The sequence below is a fragment of the Geotrypetes seraphini genome, chromosome 1 (assembly GCF_902459505.1).
Source record: "Geotrypetes seraphini chromosome 1, aGeoSer1.1, whole genome shotgun sequence".
NCBI lineage: Eukaryota > Metazoa > Chordata > Amphibia > Gymnophiona > Dermophiidae > Geotrypetes > Geotrypetes seraphini.
Window position 1 is genome coordinate 125,558,083 of NC_047084.1, and position 20,706 is coordinate 125,578,788.

General features: G+C 45.4%; 1 protein-coding gene across 2 annotated transcripts in view; it reads right to left on the reverse strand.

Moving 5' to 3' along the window:
- Positions 1 to 297: 297 nt before the first annotated feature.
- The window catches only part of PRSS12 (serine protease 12), a 73,023-nt gene continuing 52,614 nt past the window's right edge, over positions 298 to 20,706 (reverse strand). For both annotated transcript variants that reach the window (XM_033937968.1, XM_033937959.1), the window contains 3 exons: positions 11,327 to 11,449; positions 6,005 to 6,285; positions 298 to 1,593 (listed from right to left, as the gene is read on the reverse strand). In XM_033937968.1, coding sequence (XP_033793859.1) covers positions 1,289 to 1,593; positions 6,005 to 6,285; positions 11,327 to 11,449 — 709 coding nt within the window. In that variant the 3' untranslated portion in view covers positions 298 to 1,288. The remainder of the gene's footprint in view (positions 1,594 to 6,004; positions 6,286 to 11,326; positions 11,450 to 20,706) is intronic.

The following is a 20,706-nucleotide window of genomic DNA, read 5'->3' on the forward strand; positions in this document are numbered from 1 at the left end:
CTTTCTAAGTTGGATAAGACTTGTCTTATTTCTTATTTTTATTTTTTCTTAAGTCTCTCTCTAAAAGTTGTGGACTAAATAATTTGAATTATTATTGAGTAATCAAAAACACTGTGTTAAGTGGAATTGGGGTTATAGTTTTTTTTTTCTTATAATATTTTGTGTAATCTGTGTACAAGTATGTTTATTGCTTGTTTGTATTAATTAAATTGAATAAATAAATAAAATTAAAAAAAAGAACTTCCATGGTAATGCAGTATACAAGAATAAAGTTGTTATTATTATTATTATTACTCAATCCCACCTGCATCAGGGTCTGCTACTCTCACCTGAGTGTCTACTCAGCCCTGCTTGTGTTCAGCCTCTGTGTGTCTGCTAGCTCACTTGGCTCAGTCCACCTTGGTCTAGGTAAGGACTCAACAGTCTCTACTCTGTGCCTTATGATTATGGGCTGCTCTTGTTTGAGTCCAAGCTCATCGTGCTTCCCACTCAATCCTAGCTGGGTCTGGAGTGGCTATAGGCCAAAGCTTGCCACGCTATCTGCTCATTCATACTTGGTATGAGGGCGGCCTTGCCTACTGGATCAGAGTGCACTGTGTTTCCTGTTCATTTCCAGCTGGGTCCAGCCTGAACTGATGTGTGCTATGATATCAGCTCACTTTGCATCTTTCTCTGCCTCTAGGTTGTGTTATCTCTTTTCTCAGACTTTCCATCACCTCATTTCAACATAAGCATTTCTTTTCCATACTGACTATAAATAATAATTTTTAAAAAATCACATTTAATGTGGATCTCAGATCAATTTTCAAGCAACTCTTGGCATGGAGGAATGGGCTCTCGGCATTTCTCAAAAGTGTGTATCGCTCCTGTTTTGGATGTGAACTCAGCACTTGATTTTTCCTCACACTGTTCCCTACAACAATCAGCAGCGTACAGATGGGGAACAGCAGTGCACAGGATCATCACTTGCATTCATTGATTAGAAATAGGAACATTTAATGCATGGCCTCATCGACACAGTGTCATTGCTGTGTTCGTTTTCTGTATACAGCCAGGGCTCCAGAGCATAAGTTCATTCAAAAGTCAGAAAAGTGCAAAATTCTGTACAAAAAGTGTCCAAGGCGATTTTAGCACCAAGATTAATGCACACAGCTGCCTGTATCCCAACCACTCGGAGGCTTCTCATCAGTTTCTATCGGTACACTGGGGAAATGCACCATAGAATAAACATCTGAAATTCATCATCCATCCCACTGCTGTGCCCCTGTCCCAGGGCTTGCAATGCTGCTCACAGCTGAGTCACTGTTTTTATCCAGGGTAGGAATGCTGAGACTTTGGTATAAACACCTGGAGAATCCTTAATGCCACAGCCATAGCCCCAAGAGGTTACCCCATATAGTACCCAGCTTCCACTAGGACGCTGACACACCAGAGGCCCTCCGCTATCTCCCTGACAGCTGTCCACGTGCTTCTCCCTTGCACTTCCAGCACAGAGCATCCGGTTGGTGAATCGTCCCCCATAGCGCTCTTCACACAGACTCTTGGGCAACAGTAGAATGGAAGCCTGCTGCAAAGTACGAGAATAAGCACGCCCTACGGAGAAAGAGACAAATTAGCTAAAGACCAGGACATGCCATCTACTGTGTGAAATGTACAGGGCAAGGCCTCTACTGCAGAGTTTCTCAACTTCTTCAAGAACAGTACTCCCCTAAGTCTAACAAATATCAACCGAGTACCACCAACCGCACAAGCTCTGTCCCCTAATAGTACTAATTGTAATGCAATTCCTTTCACTCGTTTTTCATATACACACAATATAGAGTACATAATGGTAACCCACAAAATCAAACTACACAAAGCACACTCTATGCAGAGAAAATGTTAATTATCACTTATATTCTGTTTTTTTTCCAATGAGGTTAAAGCAATGTCATCTCAGTAACTGACAGAAAAATAGACAAAAGACAGCAGATATAAATTTTCAAAACTGACACATTTTGATCACTAAATTGAAAATAAAATCATTTTCCCTACCTTTGTTGTCTGGTGATTTTATTTTTCTAATCATGTTTTCCCAGTCTCTGGCTGCACTTCCTTCTGTCTGTGCTCTGTTTCCAGGGCCTTCTTATCCATTGGCTATTTTTCTCTTCTTCACTTTCTGCCCTTCATCCATCTTTGGCATTAACTTTTAACATTCAACTTTTTTCAATTTCTCTGCTTTCTTCTCAAAATCTACTTTTCCGTGTCTTACCTTCCCTGCCTCTCTCTCTCCAATCCCATGGTCTGGTATCTCTTTCCTTCCCTCCCCCTTTTTGTGGTCCAACATCTTTCTCCTTCCCTCCCCCCCCCAAGTGGTCCATATCTACCCCCCCAGTGGTCTCTCTTTCCATCCCTCCCTTCCAGTGGTCCAACATGTCTCTCCTTCTTTTCTGCCCTCTGCAGTCCAACATCTCCCCTCTCTTCTTCCTTTCTGGCCCTCCTCCCAGTCCATTTTTCACTCCATCAGTCCAACATTTCTTTCTCTCTGCACGCTTCCTCTCCTCCGGTCCTCATTCGCTCCCCTGACCAAAATCTCTCTCTCCCTTCATGAGTCCAGCTTTTTACTTTCTGCCCTCTCCCCTTTCCCTGAATATTTCATTTCTCCTTCCCTCCTTTCTGCCCTTCCATCTAACAGCTCTCTAGCTCTCCATGAGTCAGACACTTGCTGCCTTCTGCATGCTTTCTCTCTCTCCTTGCCCCTTCCCTTGAGGGAGACATCCTTCCCACCCCCAGTCCATCTCTCCCCAACCCCACTCATAACTGACATGCTCTATCCCCATGCACCATTTCTACATCTCCTCCACTCCATGTCCATTTCTCCCTTTTTCACCAGTCTCATCCCTCCTGCAACACTTTTCCTTCCCTCCCTCTGGGTTAGCAGAACCGATTCCTACATGTCACCTGCCGCTAACCGGAAGCCTCTTGGTTGCATTCAACCCAGGCAGAAACAGGAAGTTCTTACAGAGGGCAGGACCCAGCAGAGGAGAAGCCCCCTGGACCGGATGGGATTCACCCGAGAGTGCTAAAGGAACTTAAAGTTGAAATCGGAGAGCTACTACAATCCCTAGCTAATTTGTCAATTAGAACCGGGCAAATACCAGACGACTGGAAGAGAGCGAATGTCATTCCAATCTTCAAAAAAGGATCGAGAGGAGAACCAGGCAACTATAGACCTGTGAGTCTTACATCGGTTCCTGGGAAGATGGTTGAGGCATTAATCATGGATAGCATAGTGCAACACCTGGAAAACCACAACCTGTTAAGAGCCAGTCAACACGGCTTCAGGAAGGGGAAGTCATGTCTGACGAATTTACTTCAATTCTTTGAAAAGGTGAACAAACAAATCGACAGCGGAGACCCGGTGGATATAATATACTTGGACTTCCAGAAGGCGTTCGACAAGGCTAGGCTTCTAAGGAAACTACAAAGCCACGTAATTGAAGGGGATATACTACGATGGATCGGCAACTGGCTGGAAAACAGATTGCAGAGGGTAGGCATAAATGGGAAGTTCTCAGACTGGGAAAAGGTGACAAGCGGTGTGCCCCAGGGCTCGGTTCTTGGGCCAATCTTATTTAATATATTCATAAATGACCTGGAAGAGGAAACGACGAGTAATATAATCAAGTTCGCAGATGACACAAAACTATGTCGGTCAGTGGTTTCAAAAATGGACAGCGAAGAACTCCAAAGAGATTTGAACCAGCTAGAGAAGTGGGCAGAAAAGTGACAGATGAAGTTTAATATAGACAAATGTAAAGTGATGCACCTGGGCACAAAGAACAGGGAACATGAATATAAAATGTTAGATGTGACGTTGGGCAAGAGCGAACAAGAAAGAGACCTGGGGGTACTGATAGACAGGACCCTGAAGCCGTCGGCACAATGTGCAGCAGCGGCAAAGAAAGCCAACAGGATGTTGGGCATGACAAAGAAGGGAATCACCAGTAGATCGGCGGACGTCATTTTGCCGCTTTACAGAGCAATGGTCAGACCACACTTGGAATACTGTGTCCAACACTGGTCTCCTCACCTAAAGAAGGATATAACCCTGCTGGAGAGGGAGCAGAGGCGAGCCACGAACTAGTAAAAGGTATGGGAAATTTGAGCTATAAAGAACGCCTCGGAAAACTAAGCTTGTTCAACCTTGAGAAGAGAAGACTGCAAGGGGATATGATAGAGACTTTCAAAATACTAAAAGCACTCGACAAAAGAGCAAGAAGTATTGCTATTCACGTTGTCAAATGAGACTCGTACAAGAGGGCACGGGCTGAAATTGAGGGGCGACAGGCCCAGGACGAATGTCAGGAAGTTCTGTTTCACACAGCGAGTGGTGGACGTTTGGAATGCTCTCCCGGAGGAGGTTGTGATGGAAACCTCCATTATGGGATTCAAGTGCAAGTTGGATGCACACCTCCTTGCAAATCACATTGAGGGATACGGCTAAATATGGTCATCATAAGGGAACACCTAGGTCTCCATCAAGGAACACCTAGATTGGCCTCCGCATGTGCGGGTCACCGGACTGGATGGACCGAAGGTCTGATTCGGTGAGGGCATTTCTTATGTTCTTATGTTAGCTACAGGCAGTGTACAGTACCTCTCCCTTCCCTCCCCTTCTCCTTCAAGTCCAGCAGCACCTCTTCTCCCTTCCCTTTTCATCCTCCCCTGTCCAGCAAGCATCTCTCCCTTCCCCATGACCAGAAGTACCTCTCCTCCCCCTAGCAGCAGCTCATTGTGTGCTTTTTAACTTCCCTGCTCCTAGCATTAGTTTAGCAATTCCATTTGGTAGCCTTAGGGACCTTTGCAAGGCCGGCCCACCTCCAATGATGCAACTTCCTCTTTTCTTAGAGGTGGGCTGGCTTAGCAAAGGCCTGAGGCTGCCTGATGGAATAGCTAAACTAATGCTAGGAGCAGCTGTGTGGGGAAGTTAAAAAGCACACAGTGAGCTGTCGCTGGTAGTCCGGGGAGGGGGGGTTCTGGAAGAGAAGATGATGACGGTGGCAAAAGGAAGGCGGGAGATATTCAACAGCAGAAGGGTGGGAGACATACAGCACCATTTACCCCCTGGGGTACGTGTACTCCTTGTTGAGAACCTCTGTTCTATTGTATAGAGCATGCAATTTACAGTACAAAGGATGGATCACCTGTTGGAGGAAGCATCCACTTACTGTTCAGGAATAGTATCCATCATAGGAAGCTTATAGTCACTGTAGGAAGGGTGCAGATAGAATACAAGGCATGGCTTCCGGATACATGAAGTTAGTCATTTGCAGCTTTTTGCCATGGAAACCCATATTAGCCTTAACAAGGACCCTTATAAGTTAAAAGGGGTTCAGCTGAGACCAATAGTCCTGGATAAATAGAAGCAAGCTGCGGCAACTGTGTACAAATTGTAGGGAGCAAAAGATATTACAGCCCTTGCAGGTGCAGTGCTAGGGCTGGATTTGCTTCAATACCAGTGGAATTGTAGTTGCCGTTAGTTTCTCTGATACAACACCATATATTGTATCTTTGTTTATTATTCTGTTATTGATTTTGGAGTAAAAGCAGGGCTAGCTTGGCGTATTCCTGATGGCTTGGATCTTTCTGGAATCTTTATGTGCAGAACAGGAGTCACCTTGGGGGCAATTCTGTTACAGGGTACCATGACGTAGGCGCCTCGGTATCTGGGCACCAAGTCGATATTGGTGCACCGACATGTTAGTATTCCTGCAACAAGCTATGTGCATAACTTACAGTAGTCTATAAGTTACATGTGTAAGTTGGAGCCACGCCCTGCCCCTCCCTCGCTCTGCCCATGTGTAAACCTCCCTTGCGGTTGTGTGCTATTGCATTTCCATGCTCCGTTACCGAACAGTGCACGGTGCTCTTTTATGGAATTGCTCGGCTTCCCTGCTTATGCCTAACACAGAGAGAGATGTGCTAAGGGTCCATCCTATGTTGCCCAGTGTCATGCTCTTACCTGTGTCACCCCAGCCAGTGATGTAACAGTCTGAGGATATTTTCTGTGACCGCTCTCTCTTCAAGGGTAGGCAGACTGGTAGAACATGGGAGCTAAAGTGGGTACAACGCTCCTCTGGCCCATGCAGTTTCACCAAGGCAATGTCATAGTCACTTCCGTTGGGTTGATATTCCTTGTGTATCACAATTTGCTCGACCCCAATGTCCTCCTCATAGTCCTCAGGCACAAGAGTATGATAATCTCCAACCCGCACAAAATAGCTTTGAGAGTTGTTACCGTACCTGAGGAGAAAAAAACCCCACATCTCAGTCTTTTGCCACATTAGCAACAAGAGCCAGCCTTTTGTATCATTATACTCAAGATTAGGGGCCCAGGTCCACCCAGCAGAGATGAATGGAGCACTGGCATAGAGGAAACAGGCTGGGCTCCTGCAATCTTGCACCCTTTCTTCAATGTGGCCCCAGGAGTGATTCCTACACACAGGGAATTTAGGAGACAACTGAAAACATATCTGTTCCTAAAGTCAATTCTATTCAATTTGCAACATTTTTTATAATCATTGTAAACCGCATAGAACTTCACGTTCCTGCAGTATATAAACCATTATTATTATTATTATTATTATTGCCTGCAGCTACTTCCTGTTCTTCTGCCTGGCTGAGACTCAGAAAGAGGGAGGTTTCCAAGTCAGTGGCAGGCAGCCTGTAGGAATCTCTGCCACTTCTAGGGAACCTGTGAAGCGAGAGGAAGAGGTGTGGGTGGAGTGGGATGAGGGAGGGAAGGAGAGATGCTGTAGGGGGAGGGAGAATTTCTGGACATGGGCAGGGAAGGGAGGAGAGGAAGGGAGAGGTGCAGCAAAGGAGTGGGGGGGCAAAAAAAGGATACTATATATGTGGTGGAGGGCAGAGGGGTGAAAGAGGGAGACAATATTGGATATAGGGGTGGAGGGGAGGGAGAAATATTAGACATGATGGGGGAGGGGAAAGAGAAATGGACCCAGGAAGAGAGGGAGAGATGTTGGGCATGAGGGTGGATGAGAGAGAAGGAGAAATACATAGGAAGTGGAGAAGAGGGAGATGTTGGATCCAGGAGCAGAAGAAAATATTAGAGAGATGCCAGCCAATTAGAGGGAGGGAAGAGAGGGAGATTGTTGGACCACAGTGAAGAGAGCAAGAGAGAAGGGACAGGGAAATGAGAAGCTATGAGGGCAGGGAGGGGATAGAAAGGGAGCAGATGCTGGGATAGAAGAGTGGAGAGAAGAAGACCTGGGAATGGTAACCCTATATGGGAGAGGCCAAGAGGGGGAGGTAGGAGTGGCAAAGAAATGAATGAGAGGATAGTAGAATGAGAGAGTAGAAATATGGTACTGGAGAAGAGATGAAAGAGAATGGGACAGATAGTGGATAAGAGAAGAAGATGGAAATTTGAAAAGTACCTGAATAGTAAGAACATAAGAATAGCCTTACTGGTTAGGACTAGTGCTACCCGATTCAGGAAAAAAAATTTCGATTCGATTCAGCCTATTGAATTGGTTATTCAATTCAATTTTCCTGCCCAATTGGGTGTTTTTTTCAAACATCCTGGTGGATTTATTTTATAGCTTCTTCACCCTCTTTGGCTTCTCCTAACCACACTGGTGCAGTGGTGTAAATAAAATAAAGAAACAAAAAGGACTTTTCCTCTCTCTGTTAAATCCTAGTTCACGTTTGCGGTCTAACACCAGCTCTGGCAGGATACACATTTCATATCTGACATATTGTAATCTCAAAACAGAAAATAAAATTAGTTTTTCTACCTTTTGTTGTCTGGTTATTTTTCAAATTTTGTTGGTCTCAGGCTCTGGTTGTCTTCTGATAACTTGCTTGTCAGGGTCTCCTTCTTTCTCTGTACTAACCATCCATCTGCCATCTCTGTCCTCCCCTGCCGTTTCCCTTTCCTCCCCCGGAGGTCTGGCATCGTTCCTTTTTTTTCGTCTCCATCCACAGATTCACCTTTTCTTAACTACCCTTTCATCCAGCATTTCTCCCTCCTTCCCACCACCCCAGGGTCCACCATCTCTCCCTTTCTTTTCCCAACTACCCTCCTATCCAGTATCTCTATCCCCCCCTCTACACCATCCCTTGTGTCCAACTTCTCTCCCTTTCTGTTCCTTCCTTCCCTAAATCCCATTGTCCATCATCCCTCTTCCTCTCCTCTATTTTCAGACCCATTATTTCTTCCCCCCCAAAGTCCAACATATGCACGTATCTTTGAACCCCTCTTCCCTCCCTCCCTCCCTCCGTGTACTTCTACATCAGGGCCCCCCTCTCCTAGTCTGTCCCGTCCTCCTCCCCCGAAGGCCTGCACCCACCCCTAAAGGCTTGCCTGTCCCCCCTGAAGGCCTTTTCCCTCCCTGTACTCTCCACTCTCCCCTTTCTTCACCCTCTTCTCTCCATTTTCCCTTCTGTCTTTTCATCTTTATTCTCCCCCCTTTCTGCTATTCTCTCTCTCTCCCTTCTCACTCCTTTCCATGCTCCCTCTTCTCCTCATTCTATCTTCTCTCCTTTCTTTCTTCACAGCTTTTTTTCTACACAGTATCTTCTGTACTCTCTCTCTCTCTCTCTCCCTTCTCCGCAGTGGTATGGAACAAGCCCAGGATGCAAAGTGGTCTTCAGTAAGTGAGCAGGAACCACAGGGAGGGGGCAAGCTGCCTGCCGATCTTTCTTCTCATTTCTGTTTAGTAGGTTTCAGCTGCTCTCAGGCTGTACAACAAGCTTAGTTCTCTTTGGAGGCCCCAGAATGAACTGTGAGAACTTGCCATGGACTAGCAGCAGTACCGCTCTCTCCTTATTGTAATTTGCCTGACAGCTTCCATAGCTTTAGCGAGTCAATTCCCTTCTGCAGCCTCGGGGAGTTTGCTAGGCCGCCCCACCTCCAATGATACAACTTCCTTCTTCCTTGGAGGCGGGACAGCCTAGCAGAGGCCCCGAGGCTGCTGGAGGGAATTGACTTGCTAAAGCTAAGGCAGCAGTCAGGCAAATTACAATAAGGAGAGAGCGGTGCTGCTGCTAGTGTTACGGGGAGGGTTTGAAATCGCCGAGTCAGGCCGGGGAAGGCCGAGTTGGGAAAGGGAAAGGCCTAATAGGGTGTGTTTCTCAACGGTCTGGCAGGTTTATTTTCGTAGCCTCTTTACCCACCCCATACCTCTTAAGTGAAGAAGACAGTGAGAGGGATGCCTAGTTCCTCCTGCCCGTAGGCCCAGCACTCCAAAATGGCAGGCCTTCCCCTTCTTGCTGCATCCTGGGAGGGGCCTTGGATGTCTGAGCCAATCAGGGCCTTAGGTTCCTCCCAGTGTATCCTAAGATGCACCAGGAAGGGGGCCAAAGGCCCAGATTAGCTCAAATGCTTAAACGACCCTCCCAGGTGGCATCTGAGTCAATCAAGGCCTTAGGCCCCCCTGCCCAGTGCATCCTGTCGTATTTTGGGGATTAGTATTAGTAGAGGGCAAAATTTAGTGCATGCCTTTGCGATGTTAGGACATTGAACGGATGGCTTATTTTAATATTAATGACCTCATGGGTGACTAAAACTACATCAGGTGTATACCTGACAGGGCCTCCGCGTGTGCGGATTGCCGGACTCGATGGACCATGGGTCTGATCCGGAGATGGCAGTTCTTATGTTCATTTTAATATTAATGAGGCCATTTGCATGGAAAACCATGCGTTGAGCTGTTTTGTACACTGGATCGGCAAATTAGGTCAGTTGCTAAACCAGTCACTGGTACACAATCGGAGCGTTTAGTGCATCTAGGCCTTTGTTAGGAATTTCCCTCCTATAAAGGACCTAGAAATCTGCCAGCTTAAACTCTCCATTCAACTGCAGTCTCCACAGGGGGTGGGAGAGAATTAAGTTTAACCTCCCCTCTTTGTATATTAGGCAAACTTTGTAGAAATTGTCTTCTCAGTCATGTTTTGTAAATCTGAGGCAGTAGGTGATGGAACTCTGGCACTTTCCTCTTCTACGCTAAGGGCTAGATTCTCAAAAAAAACGCATAAAAAACCAACGGGCTGCTATCACAGCCGTTATAGTAGCAATTTTTAAAAAAGCGAGTCTTTCTCCAAAAAATGCTCATGCAAATGAGGCTGGTGGACAGTAACGAAGAATTGTAAAATTTGCATGTGCCCATCACTGGTTATAGTGATGGGCACATGCACAACAAAAAGGGGGAAAAAAACCCAAAAACACAACAGCAGCGGGAGAGATGCCCAATCTTTCCCGCCGCCAAGAAACACACCTCCAGCACCCCCTCTGCAGTGAGAGAGATGCCAGAAAGCCAGAGCTCTGCCCGGTACTGTGCTTAGGTTCTATCTACTGAAGTCTCCGTCAGAGCTCACAACAGCCCATCTAAACCATAGCAGCTGTCGAAGTCCTCCCCAGTCCATCCTCAACTCAATGGCCATATACAGGACACAGACTGTGTAAATTGACCTTAGTTCTTCAATATATACCATTGTTTCCTGATTCAAGATCCTCTATGTTCATCCCATGCTTTATTGAACACTGTCACCGTTTTCCTCTCCACCACCTCCTTCGGGAGCGCATTCAAGGCATCCACCACCCTCTCCATAAAGAATAATTTCCTAACATTACTCTTCAGTCTACCACCCCTCAAACTCAAATTATGCCCTCTGGTTTTACCATTTTCCTTTCTCATGAATGAGATTTGCCTATAAAGTTTCTCTCATGCATATTCATTAGGGATATCTTGAAAACCTGACTGGCTGGGGGTCCCCCAAGGACAGGTTTAAGAACCACTGGTTTGGACATTTCCATTTGTAAAACAGATGTTCCTGTTGGACATTAGCAGCATGTGTATTTTTCTAAAATACATGAGAAATGGATGTCTGTAGTCATAGAAACATAGAAGATGACGGCAGTACAGCCCATCAAGTCTGCCCACTCTGCTTACCCACCCCCTGTCTATGCCCTAATGACCCAATTTCCTTATCTTGACCCTCGTAGGGATCCCACATGGGTATCCCATTTATTCTTAAAGTCTGGCACGCTGTCTGCCTCGATCACCTGCACTGGAAGCTTGTTCCAATGATCAACCACTCTCTCTGTGAAGAAATACTTTCTGGTGTCGCCATGAAATTTTCCGCCCCTGAGTTTGAGCGGGTGCCCTCTTGTAGTCTGAGCCAGAAGGGCATGTAACTACTGTTTTAACGGGTCTTCTATGTGGTTGGCTTACGTATTCATGTATCATGTATATCTGTACTCTCTTCTGAGGTACTGCAGTCTATTAATGTCATTGATATGGCTCTGTCAAGCTCAACCTACCTCTTAAAACAATGTGCTGCGGTCAGTACCCAACAGCTGCTGATGAGCGTGGCACCACACAGAAGCCTTCCGTCTCCATGAGTAGACCTCAGGCGCAATGCCACCTGCCACGGCCAACCTCCCCTAAATAAAGGAACAAAGCAAGACTGTTATTCTACCAAGCAAGGCAGCTATCCTATCCTTGATAGTAATACTAGATACTGTAGTTACACTTTTAGGTAACTATCAATGTAACTAGTTACTTTTTGATAAAATTGACTAAATTAAGTAACTAGTTACTTTATTTTAGTAACTACTAACAAAATTTGCAAGTTACTTTTGTGTTACTGTTTGCATAGCATGCGGAACAATTCAACTCGCTTCTCTTGCCTCGTGATGTGGCCCTTCGGCTCAAATGAACCTGGGCGTGGCAGCCTATAAAAAATGGACAGATATATGGTGGAATAGGCAAGCATGAAATATAAAATAGCCACTACGCTGTCTTCTCCTCACTTTGGATTTTACTAGTGAGGGAATATATATTGATAAGATAGGGACTTAATCCAAGAGAAGGCTTTATGAGTGGCTATATAAAATTACAATTGGATAAGCCAGAACACAAAGCAGGTAAGACAAATATGGGATAAGAGATTGATTGAAGTATGTGTTTTGTTCATTGGAAACAGGGAGAGAGCAGCATTCTCTTAGGTCCCTAGAAATGAAGGACAGAGAAGATAAACCAGGTTGTAACTTAGTTCCAGAGACCTGTGGCAGATAAGATTTGGTTGCTATAAAGATGGACTTTTCTTCTTACTACAGAGATTACATTCCAGGGGAGGGGGTGGGGGAGTTCCCTCTCCTTTTTTGCAGGGTAAAGTTAGAAATGCTAATTGGATATACAAAATGCATATACAGTAGAACCTTGGTTTACAAGCATAATTCGTTCCAGAAGTATGCTCGTAAACCAAATTGCTCGTATATCAAAGCGAGTTTCCCCATAGGAATGAATGGAAACTCACTTGATATGTTCCCCCCCCCCCCGAGGCCCCCGGCACTGCTCCGTTTCCCCTCCCCCTCAAGGCCACAGGTGTTGCTCCATACCCCCCCCTCCCAAGATCTGGCATCCCCCCTGCGATCCGGCACCCTGCCCCCCCCCCCCCCCCCCGCCAAGCACCCAAATAACATCCCTTACCCCGATTTAGCACCGACACCAGCACCAACGCACAGGACATGCCAGTGCCTGAAAATCCTCCCTCTGGGCTGGGCTGGGCTGGACTGGGCCTTAAGCATTTGCACATGCTCAAGGCCTTCTGGTCTTGCTTTCTCTGAGAATCTCGGATCACAGGGGGGGATGCTAGATCATTTGAATGTTCAGTCTTCACTGAATTTTTTACGCTATTAGGGGCAGACAGCAAAAATATCTGTGTACATTGCAAACTTTGTCCGTCAGTTTCTAAGCAGACCTACAGCTGTGCAACCAATACTACAGCAAATCGTAAGCAGCACCTGCAAAACGTCCACTGGGCTGCACATGATAAACTGCCTTAATTGAAGAATCAGCATCTCTGTCAGATGCATTAGAATCCCTGCCAAAGAAACAGCAAATTGGCTGCTTCATGGAGGCATCATTGTGTCACAGAAAGGGGTCAATGATCTCATCACAAATTTTGTTATTGGGGACATGCAAGCCTTCTCAATGGTCGAGTCACCAGAATTCATTCAGTTGGTCATTGGTCTTCAACCAGGCAAAACCGTATTGACTGGACAAGTTGAGGACCGAAATCGTAAGATGACAGATGACTTTCAAAATAAGCTGTCACTTGTAACTGAAGTACGCACAACAGCTGACATATGGACCTCCCACAACAGAAGCTTTTTTAGAGTTATGTTACTGTACACTGGATCGAGATCAGAACATTGGAATGAAAGTCTGCAGCACTGGCATGTTCACGTTTGCGAGGACGATATACTTTTGACCTGATTGCTTCCACACTCGAGATGATCCACTCCAAATTATGTATCACTGACAAAGTTATCTGCATAGTTACTGACAACAGATCAAACTTTAAGGTGTTCAAGGCGTTCTCAGAGAAAGAAGCAACGGTCATAGAACCAACACAAATTGTACCCTCACAAATCAACAACGGACCTTCACAAACATTGCAGACATCCTAGACAACCAAGCAGAAGTAACAGAGTATCCACACAATGAACTTGATTGCTGTGTCTGATTCAGAAGGGGCCAATGAAAATGTAAACCACAAGATGTTAAGCCGTAGAACTAGGCAAAATGAAGTGCCCTCTGGAATAAGTGCAAAAAAGGTCCACAGGCAGCTGAAATAGTGTACGAAACTTCAGAAACCACACTTGCTTTACCAAATGTTACTAGATGGAATTCATTCTATTATGCTGTTGGCAAAGTGTATTCTATTGTGGAGATGAAGGCTGAAACTGTGCTCAATGACATCTGTGAGAAACTTTCCCTAACAGCTTTCCACTCAAATGAAATTGCTTTCATGGCAGATTATATTAAAGTGATGAAACCAATTGCTATGGCACTGGACACTCTGCAGGCTGATGACCGGTATTTCATGGGAGTTCTTCTGACAATGATTTCTTCCCTGCGTGCATATCTTATCTCCATCAGGCCTTCGCTCAAATTTGCCAGCCCACTTGTCGATGCTCTAATGAATGGAATAATTAAGAGCTCTGGTCCACTTGAAGCTAAGGATGATTTGATAGTAGCAAATGTTTCACATCCACAATTCAAGCTGTGCTAGATCCAGTCAGATGCTGCCAGAGCTTGTGCCAAATACTTGCTGTAGGATTTCTGCAGAGGCCTTCAGGTGAGATACCTTTTCCCCTTCCTCTGCCTAGAGAGGTCTCCAACCTGGAGCTTTGAAGAACATGTCGGGTTGTTCCTCACAATTGTGTTACTTTACGGGAAGGGCTGTGGTTAAATCTGCATCTTTGGATATAAGAACATAATAACATAAGCAGTGCCTCTGTCGGGTCAGACCATAAGTCCATCCTGCCCAGCAGTCCGCTCCCGCGGCGGCCCAAACAGGTCATGACCTGTCTGAATCACCAGAAGGGGCCCCTTTGCCACCTTGGTTTCCCATTGAAGTCCTATCTTCCCATCGAAGTCCTAATCCTCCGGTCTTGCACATTCACGACTTGGTTGGGTTTCCATACTTATTACCTGATTAGTTTTCTATACTTGTATTACATCCCAGCACCTCTCTCAGTATCCCACGATCCCTTTATCCCTCAGGAATCCGTCCAATCCCTGTTTGAATCCCTGTACCGTACTCTGCCTGATCACTTCCTCCGGTAGCGCATTCCAGGTGTCCACGACCCTTTGGGTGAAAAAATACTTCCTTGCATTTGTTTTGAACCTATCTCCCTTCAGTTTCTCCGAATGCCCCCTCGTACTTGTTGTCCTCTTCAGTCTGAAGAATCTGTCCCTATCTACCCTCTCTATGCCCCTCATGATCTTGAAGGTCTCTATCATATCTCCCCTGAGCCTCCTTTTTTCCAGAGAGAAGAGCCCCAGCCTATCCAACCTCTCGGCGTATGGGCAGTGTTCCAGCCCTCTTACCAGTTTCGTTGCTCTCCTTTGGACTCTCTCAAGTACCGCCATGTCCTTCTTGAGGTACGGCGACCAATATTGAACGCAGTATTCCAGATGTGGACGCACCATCGCTCGATACAATGGCATGATGACTTCCCGCGTCCTGGTTGTTATGCCCCTCTTTATGATGCCCAGCATCCTGTTGGCTTTTTTCGAGGCTGCTGCGCACTGTGCAGATGGCTTCAGTGATGCATCCACCAGCACACCCAAGTCTCTCTCAAGTCTGCTGAAGGAGGCATGCTGTCTAGATATAATGTAAAGATAAGAACATAAGAATTGCCGCTGCTGGGTCAGACCAGTGGTCCATCGTGCCCAGCAGTCCACTCATGCAGCGGCCCTTAGGTCAAAGACCAGTGCCCTAACTGAGACTAGCCCTACCTGAGTACGTTCTGGTTCAGTAGGAACTTGTCTAACTTTGTCTTGAATCCCTGGAGGGTGTTTTCTCCTATAACAGACTCCGGAAGAGCGTTCCAGTTTTCTACCACTCTCTGGGTGAAGAACTTCCTTACGTTTGTACGGAATCTATCCTCTTTTAACTTTAGAAAGTGCCCTCTCATTCTTCCTACCTTGGAAAGGGTGAACAACCTGTCCTTATCTACTAAGTCTATTCCCTTCATTAACTTGAATATTTCAATCATGTCCCCTCTCAGTCTCCTCTTTTCAAGGGAGAAGAGGCCCAGTTTCTCTAATCTCTCACTGTACGGCAACTCCTCCAGCCCCTTAACCATTTTAGTTGATCTTCTCTGGACTCTTTCGAGTAGTACAATGCCTTTCTTCATGTACGGCGACCAGTGCTGGACGCAGTACTCCAGGTGATGGCGGTACCATGGCCTGATACAGCGGCATGATAACCTTCTCCGATCTGTTCGTGATCCCCTTCTTAATCATTCCTAGCATTCTGTTTGCCCTTTTTGCCGCCACCGCCACACATTGCGCGGACAGCTACATCGACTTGTCAATCAGAACTCCCACATCTCTTTCCTGGGAGGTCTCTCCAAGTACCGCCCCGGACATCCTGTATTCATGCATGAGATTTTTGTTACCGACATGCATCACTTTACACTTATCTACATTGAACCTCATCTGCCATATCGATGCCCATTTCTCAAGCTTGATTATGTCACACTGCAGATCTTCGCAATCCCCCTGTCTTCACTACTCTGAATAACTTCTTATATTCCGCAAATTTAATCAACTCACTCGTCATACCAATGTCCAGTATGATGTTGAAAGATGTTGAAGAGCACGGGTCCAAGCACTGAACCCTGCGGCACCCCACTGGTGACGCTCTTCCAGTCCGAGTATTGTCCATTTACCCCCAGTCTCTGTTTCCTATGCTCCAGCCAGTTTTTAATCCACATGAGTATTTCACCCTCGATTCCATGGCTCGCAATTTTCTGAAGTAGTTGTTCATGTGGAACCTTGTCGAACACCTTCTGAAAATCCAGATATACAATGTCGATCAGGTCGTCCTTGTCTATCTGCCTGTTTACTCCCTCGAAGAAGTACAGCTAGTTCGTCAAACAAGATCTGCCTTTGCTGGCTGATCCTCATCAGACCATGTCCGTCAAGGTGATCAATGATGCGGTCCTTTATCAGCACCTCTACCATCTTTCCCGGTACTGAGGTCAGACTCACCGGTTTGTAGTTTTCCGGATCTCCCCTCTAACCTTTTTTGAAGATCTGCGTAACATTCGCCACCTTCCAGTCTTCCAGAATCTTTCCCGATTTTAGAGGCATTCAGTATGGCACTGGTTAAAAATAACTTGATGTGAAGTAAATTTGAAACTTTGAATAACACAACATGATATAATGAATAGTGAAGTAGCCTAATGGTTAGAGCCTGAAAGCTAGGATTCAAATCCTGCTTCTCTCTCTAAAGCTCTTTGTGAGCAAGTCAAGTTTCACCCTTTGTTACATTACATAAGCATTTATGAATCATTAATATACCCCAATGCTTACTACAATCATGGCGTTTGGTGGCGGTGACTTTGTTACTCAAGCCAGGTAAGCCGAGTATTGCTTGTGAATCTTATAGACCAATATCCCTTCTAAACGAGGATCTTGGCTCAGCAGCTAAAGGGTGTGATGCCAAAGCTCATTCATGTGAATCAAGCAGGCTTTATTTGCCAAAATCAGACATTCGACAATGTTAAAACGGCAGTGCATTTGGTGTGGCATGCATGGTAGCAGGGAATCCTTTCGCTGGTACTCTCTCTGGCTGCTGAGAAGGCTTTTGGTAGAGTCACCTGGAAATTCCTTTTTGGGGTTCTAGAAAACAGTTCTTAAAATGGATTTATTATATCATGAACCCTTATCTCAATTTAAAATCAATGGTTTTCTGTCAGAGCCCGTGACATTGTTGAGTGGTACCAGACAGGGATGTCCCATGTCCCCATTACTATTAGCCATAGCGATGGAACCTCTGGCTTGCTCGATTCATGCGAATCCTGATCTACAGGTTCATGATATGGCCTATAAGATCTTACTCTTGGCAGATGATCTGCTATCGTTTATTAGCAACCCAACCAAATCTTTGACTGAGTTGACGTAAGTCTTATCAGCATATGGCCAGGCGTCAGGTTTCCATACGAACATGGAAAAATCAGAAGTCCTCAATCTTACTTTAGGGGTGCAACTGGTTTAAGATTTCCAATCCCAATTCCCTTTTCACTGGGTGCATAAATCCATCAACTATCTAGGGGTCCAGTTGACGGCAGATCCTGCTAATTTATTTAGTGCTAATTTTCTGGCCCTGCAGAAACAGTTTTTTCAAGATTTAGAGAGCTGGGAGGGAATGACTGATGGGTGGATGGGAAGAACTGCGGCTGTAAAAATGATGCTGTTACCTAAATTGCTATATCACTTTATGGCTTTGCCTATTGCAATCCCTAGAGCATTTTTTTGTTGCTTGTCTAGAAAAGTGTTTGCCTATATTTGGAGACACAAACCTCCTTGGGTACGGCGGGCAATTCTATCTCAAGCAAAGCAGAAGGGAGGGATGGGAGTTCCTAATTTCTTTCTTTTTTATCAGGCTGCTTTGATGCAAGAAGTGGCGGCATGGGTGGGCTATATAGATCGCCCATGGATACATTTAGAACAACCCTTTTCTCCTGATATTTCTCTTTGGAGGTTACCTTGGTCCCCTATGGTGATTCTGCGAGCCCAGCTCAGAATTGCAAATCCATTTTTGCAAACCTGGAATTTCCCTGCTTAAGAAAATGTTTCCAGAATGCAAGTCTTTTGCCCAGACTTCTATTTCTTTACTACAGGGCCAGGGGGAGAGGATCCTGTCTGCTTCCAATGGGTTCGGGCATTGCTACGTACAGTTGGGCAGTTTTGGCAGGATGGGGGAATGCTCTCTTTTGAGCACCTGCAGAGAATAGTTAAGCTCGGGAACGCATTGCCAGAGGTTGTAGTAAGAGTGGATAGCATAGCTGGTTTTAAGAAAGGTTTGCTATACCAAGAATTCCATAACATAAAATTAATTAAAGATTCAATTCATATCCTAAAAATGAACAAAATTGATTTCATCTACATTTAAAATCTACAATAACAAAGTGCAAAATCATAGGCTGGGAAAAGCTACAGGTACTATCTAAAGCTTTCAAGTAGAGTCCACCAATCAATCTTCAAGGTTCTTAATGATGTTACGTTTTGAAGCCATTCAGGCCCAATGAAGCTCCCTTAACTTGATGATGAGTCAATTAAAGTCCCAATATCTCCTTGAGTAGTGATCTGTAGGCACTATGGCATCAGAGGTTGGTCCCTTATCATAAAATCTGGAGGTCAGACTCCTCTCCGTTATAGCTGTTGTCCTGTTGGGGTGGGTGGGAAGGGGGGGTTAACTGCTCAAGGTTTTATAGTTTGCTCTTCCGTCTTTCTGTATATTTTGTATAAGAGGGGGGGGAGGGAGGGACTCGGTGGGTTGTTGGGAAAGTGATTTGCTTTTGGTTGGATTCTATTCTGGAAAAATTCAATAAAACAGATTTTGAGAAAAAAAAAAATCAAACGAAGAAACACAGTAGATCTGCTCAGTTGTTAGTGTGAAAGAGAAAGGGATATTTTGCAAACAAAGGGATGGTCCTTAATCGTAGCCCTCTCCTCATATATATTTAGTGGATTATTTAAAATGGCTTCAGCCAACTCAACAATAAATACCTACTAACTTTAAGAAGCCTTATCATGTTTTGATTTTTATTACCACCTAATAAATATATTGATATCACACTGATTTAAATAACATATTACCAAACCACACTCTCTGTGAACAAATCACACTACACAACGGGAATACCCCATTGGGCCAGAAAACCTGGACTGGAGCAAAGCCTTTTCAGTTTCAGTTCCTTCAACACCACATTGTCCCATTTTTTTAAATCATCAAATTGTTACCATAGTCTCATGTTGCTCAACCACAATGATTATCGTTTTTGCTTTCTGATATCTCCATTGGACTCTACAATCCTGTTGTTCAGTCGGCCCAACACAGGGCTGTGTTTCGCTGGATCAGCGTCTTCAGGAGTCACAATTGCTTCAGGTTTACACTGAGTTATTTCACCTATCTTTTGCCATGTTAGCAGATACTTGCAACCAATATTACAGATGGCCAGTCTCATAGAAAGGAGCATACAGAGTAGAGAATGACACGGTGAAAAAATTGGTCCCCGTCACCGCCCCGTCCCCGTCTCACCATCCCCGTCACCGCCCCGTCCCCGTCTCACCATCCCCGTCACCGCCCCGTCCCCGTCTCACCATCCTCTTCACCGCCCCGTCACCGCCACTGCCACCCCATTCACCGCCCCGTCACCGCCACTGCAATCCCATTCACTTTTCTTTATTTACGTATAAAGGAAACATTCTTTAAAACTTTAAAACTTTAAAACTTAGTTAAATATTAGTTAATAACTATTAAAAAACAAAACACGCAGATAAAAAATTAATTAATATAAATTCTCAAAACTGACACATTTTGATCACTAAATTTAAAATAGTTATTTTTCATACAGTTTTTCAATCACTAATCTTCCACCACCCCTGGGGCTAGCAATGCAAAAACAAACACGACATGTACTTTAAATGCTTACAAAGTCCCACCTCTTTACTAGAGATCTTACTGAGCTCCTTCAAACCCCCAAGCTCCCATCCCATACACCTCATTTGGGCCAAAAGGGTTTCCGAAAGTACTTTAGCCCAAAGAATGTAGGGCCTCCCTTTAGGTACAATTATTCCAAGGAACCCCAATGGCCAAAATTAGAACCCATGAAGGGACACAGAGCGTAGAAGTCTGCTTGGTGTTCTCTTTAAGTCTCAACTACTGGAGTTGCCATTGAAGCATATTCTAATCTGTCTTGCCATACATGAGACACACACTGTAGAAATCTGCCTGACTTTGTTCTAATGTTCCAACTACTGAAATTGCTGTTGAAGCCCTATCTAACACATCCTAATCTGTCTTACCACACATGGAACAAAGACCATAGAAGTCTGTTCAACACTGGCCTTACTGTAGTTCCTCACAGCCAGAGTCGCTGTATAAGCAGTGCTGCAAGTCTCCCCTCCCCCCAGCGATCACGGCAGGAGGGCACCCAACCCCTCCTGTAGACCCCCCCAACGGCCCTCCCGACAATCGCAGCAGAAGGGTACCCAACCCCTCCTGCCGGTCCTCCCAATGGCCTCCCCTAAGATCGCCGGCAGGAGGGTACCCAACCCCTCCTGCTGGACCCCCCCCCAACGAACCCTCCCACCCCGGAACCCCCTTAGTCTT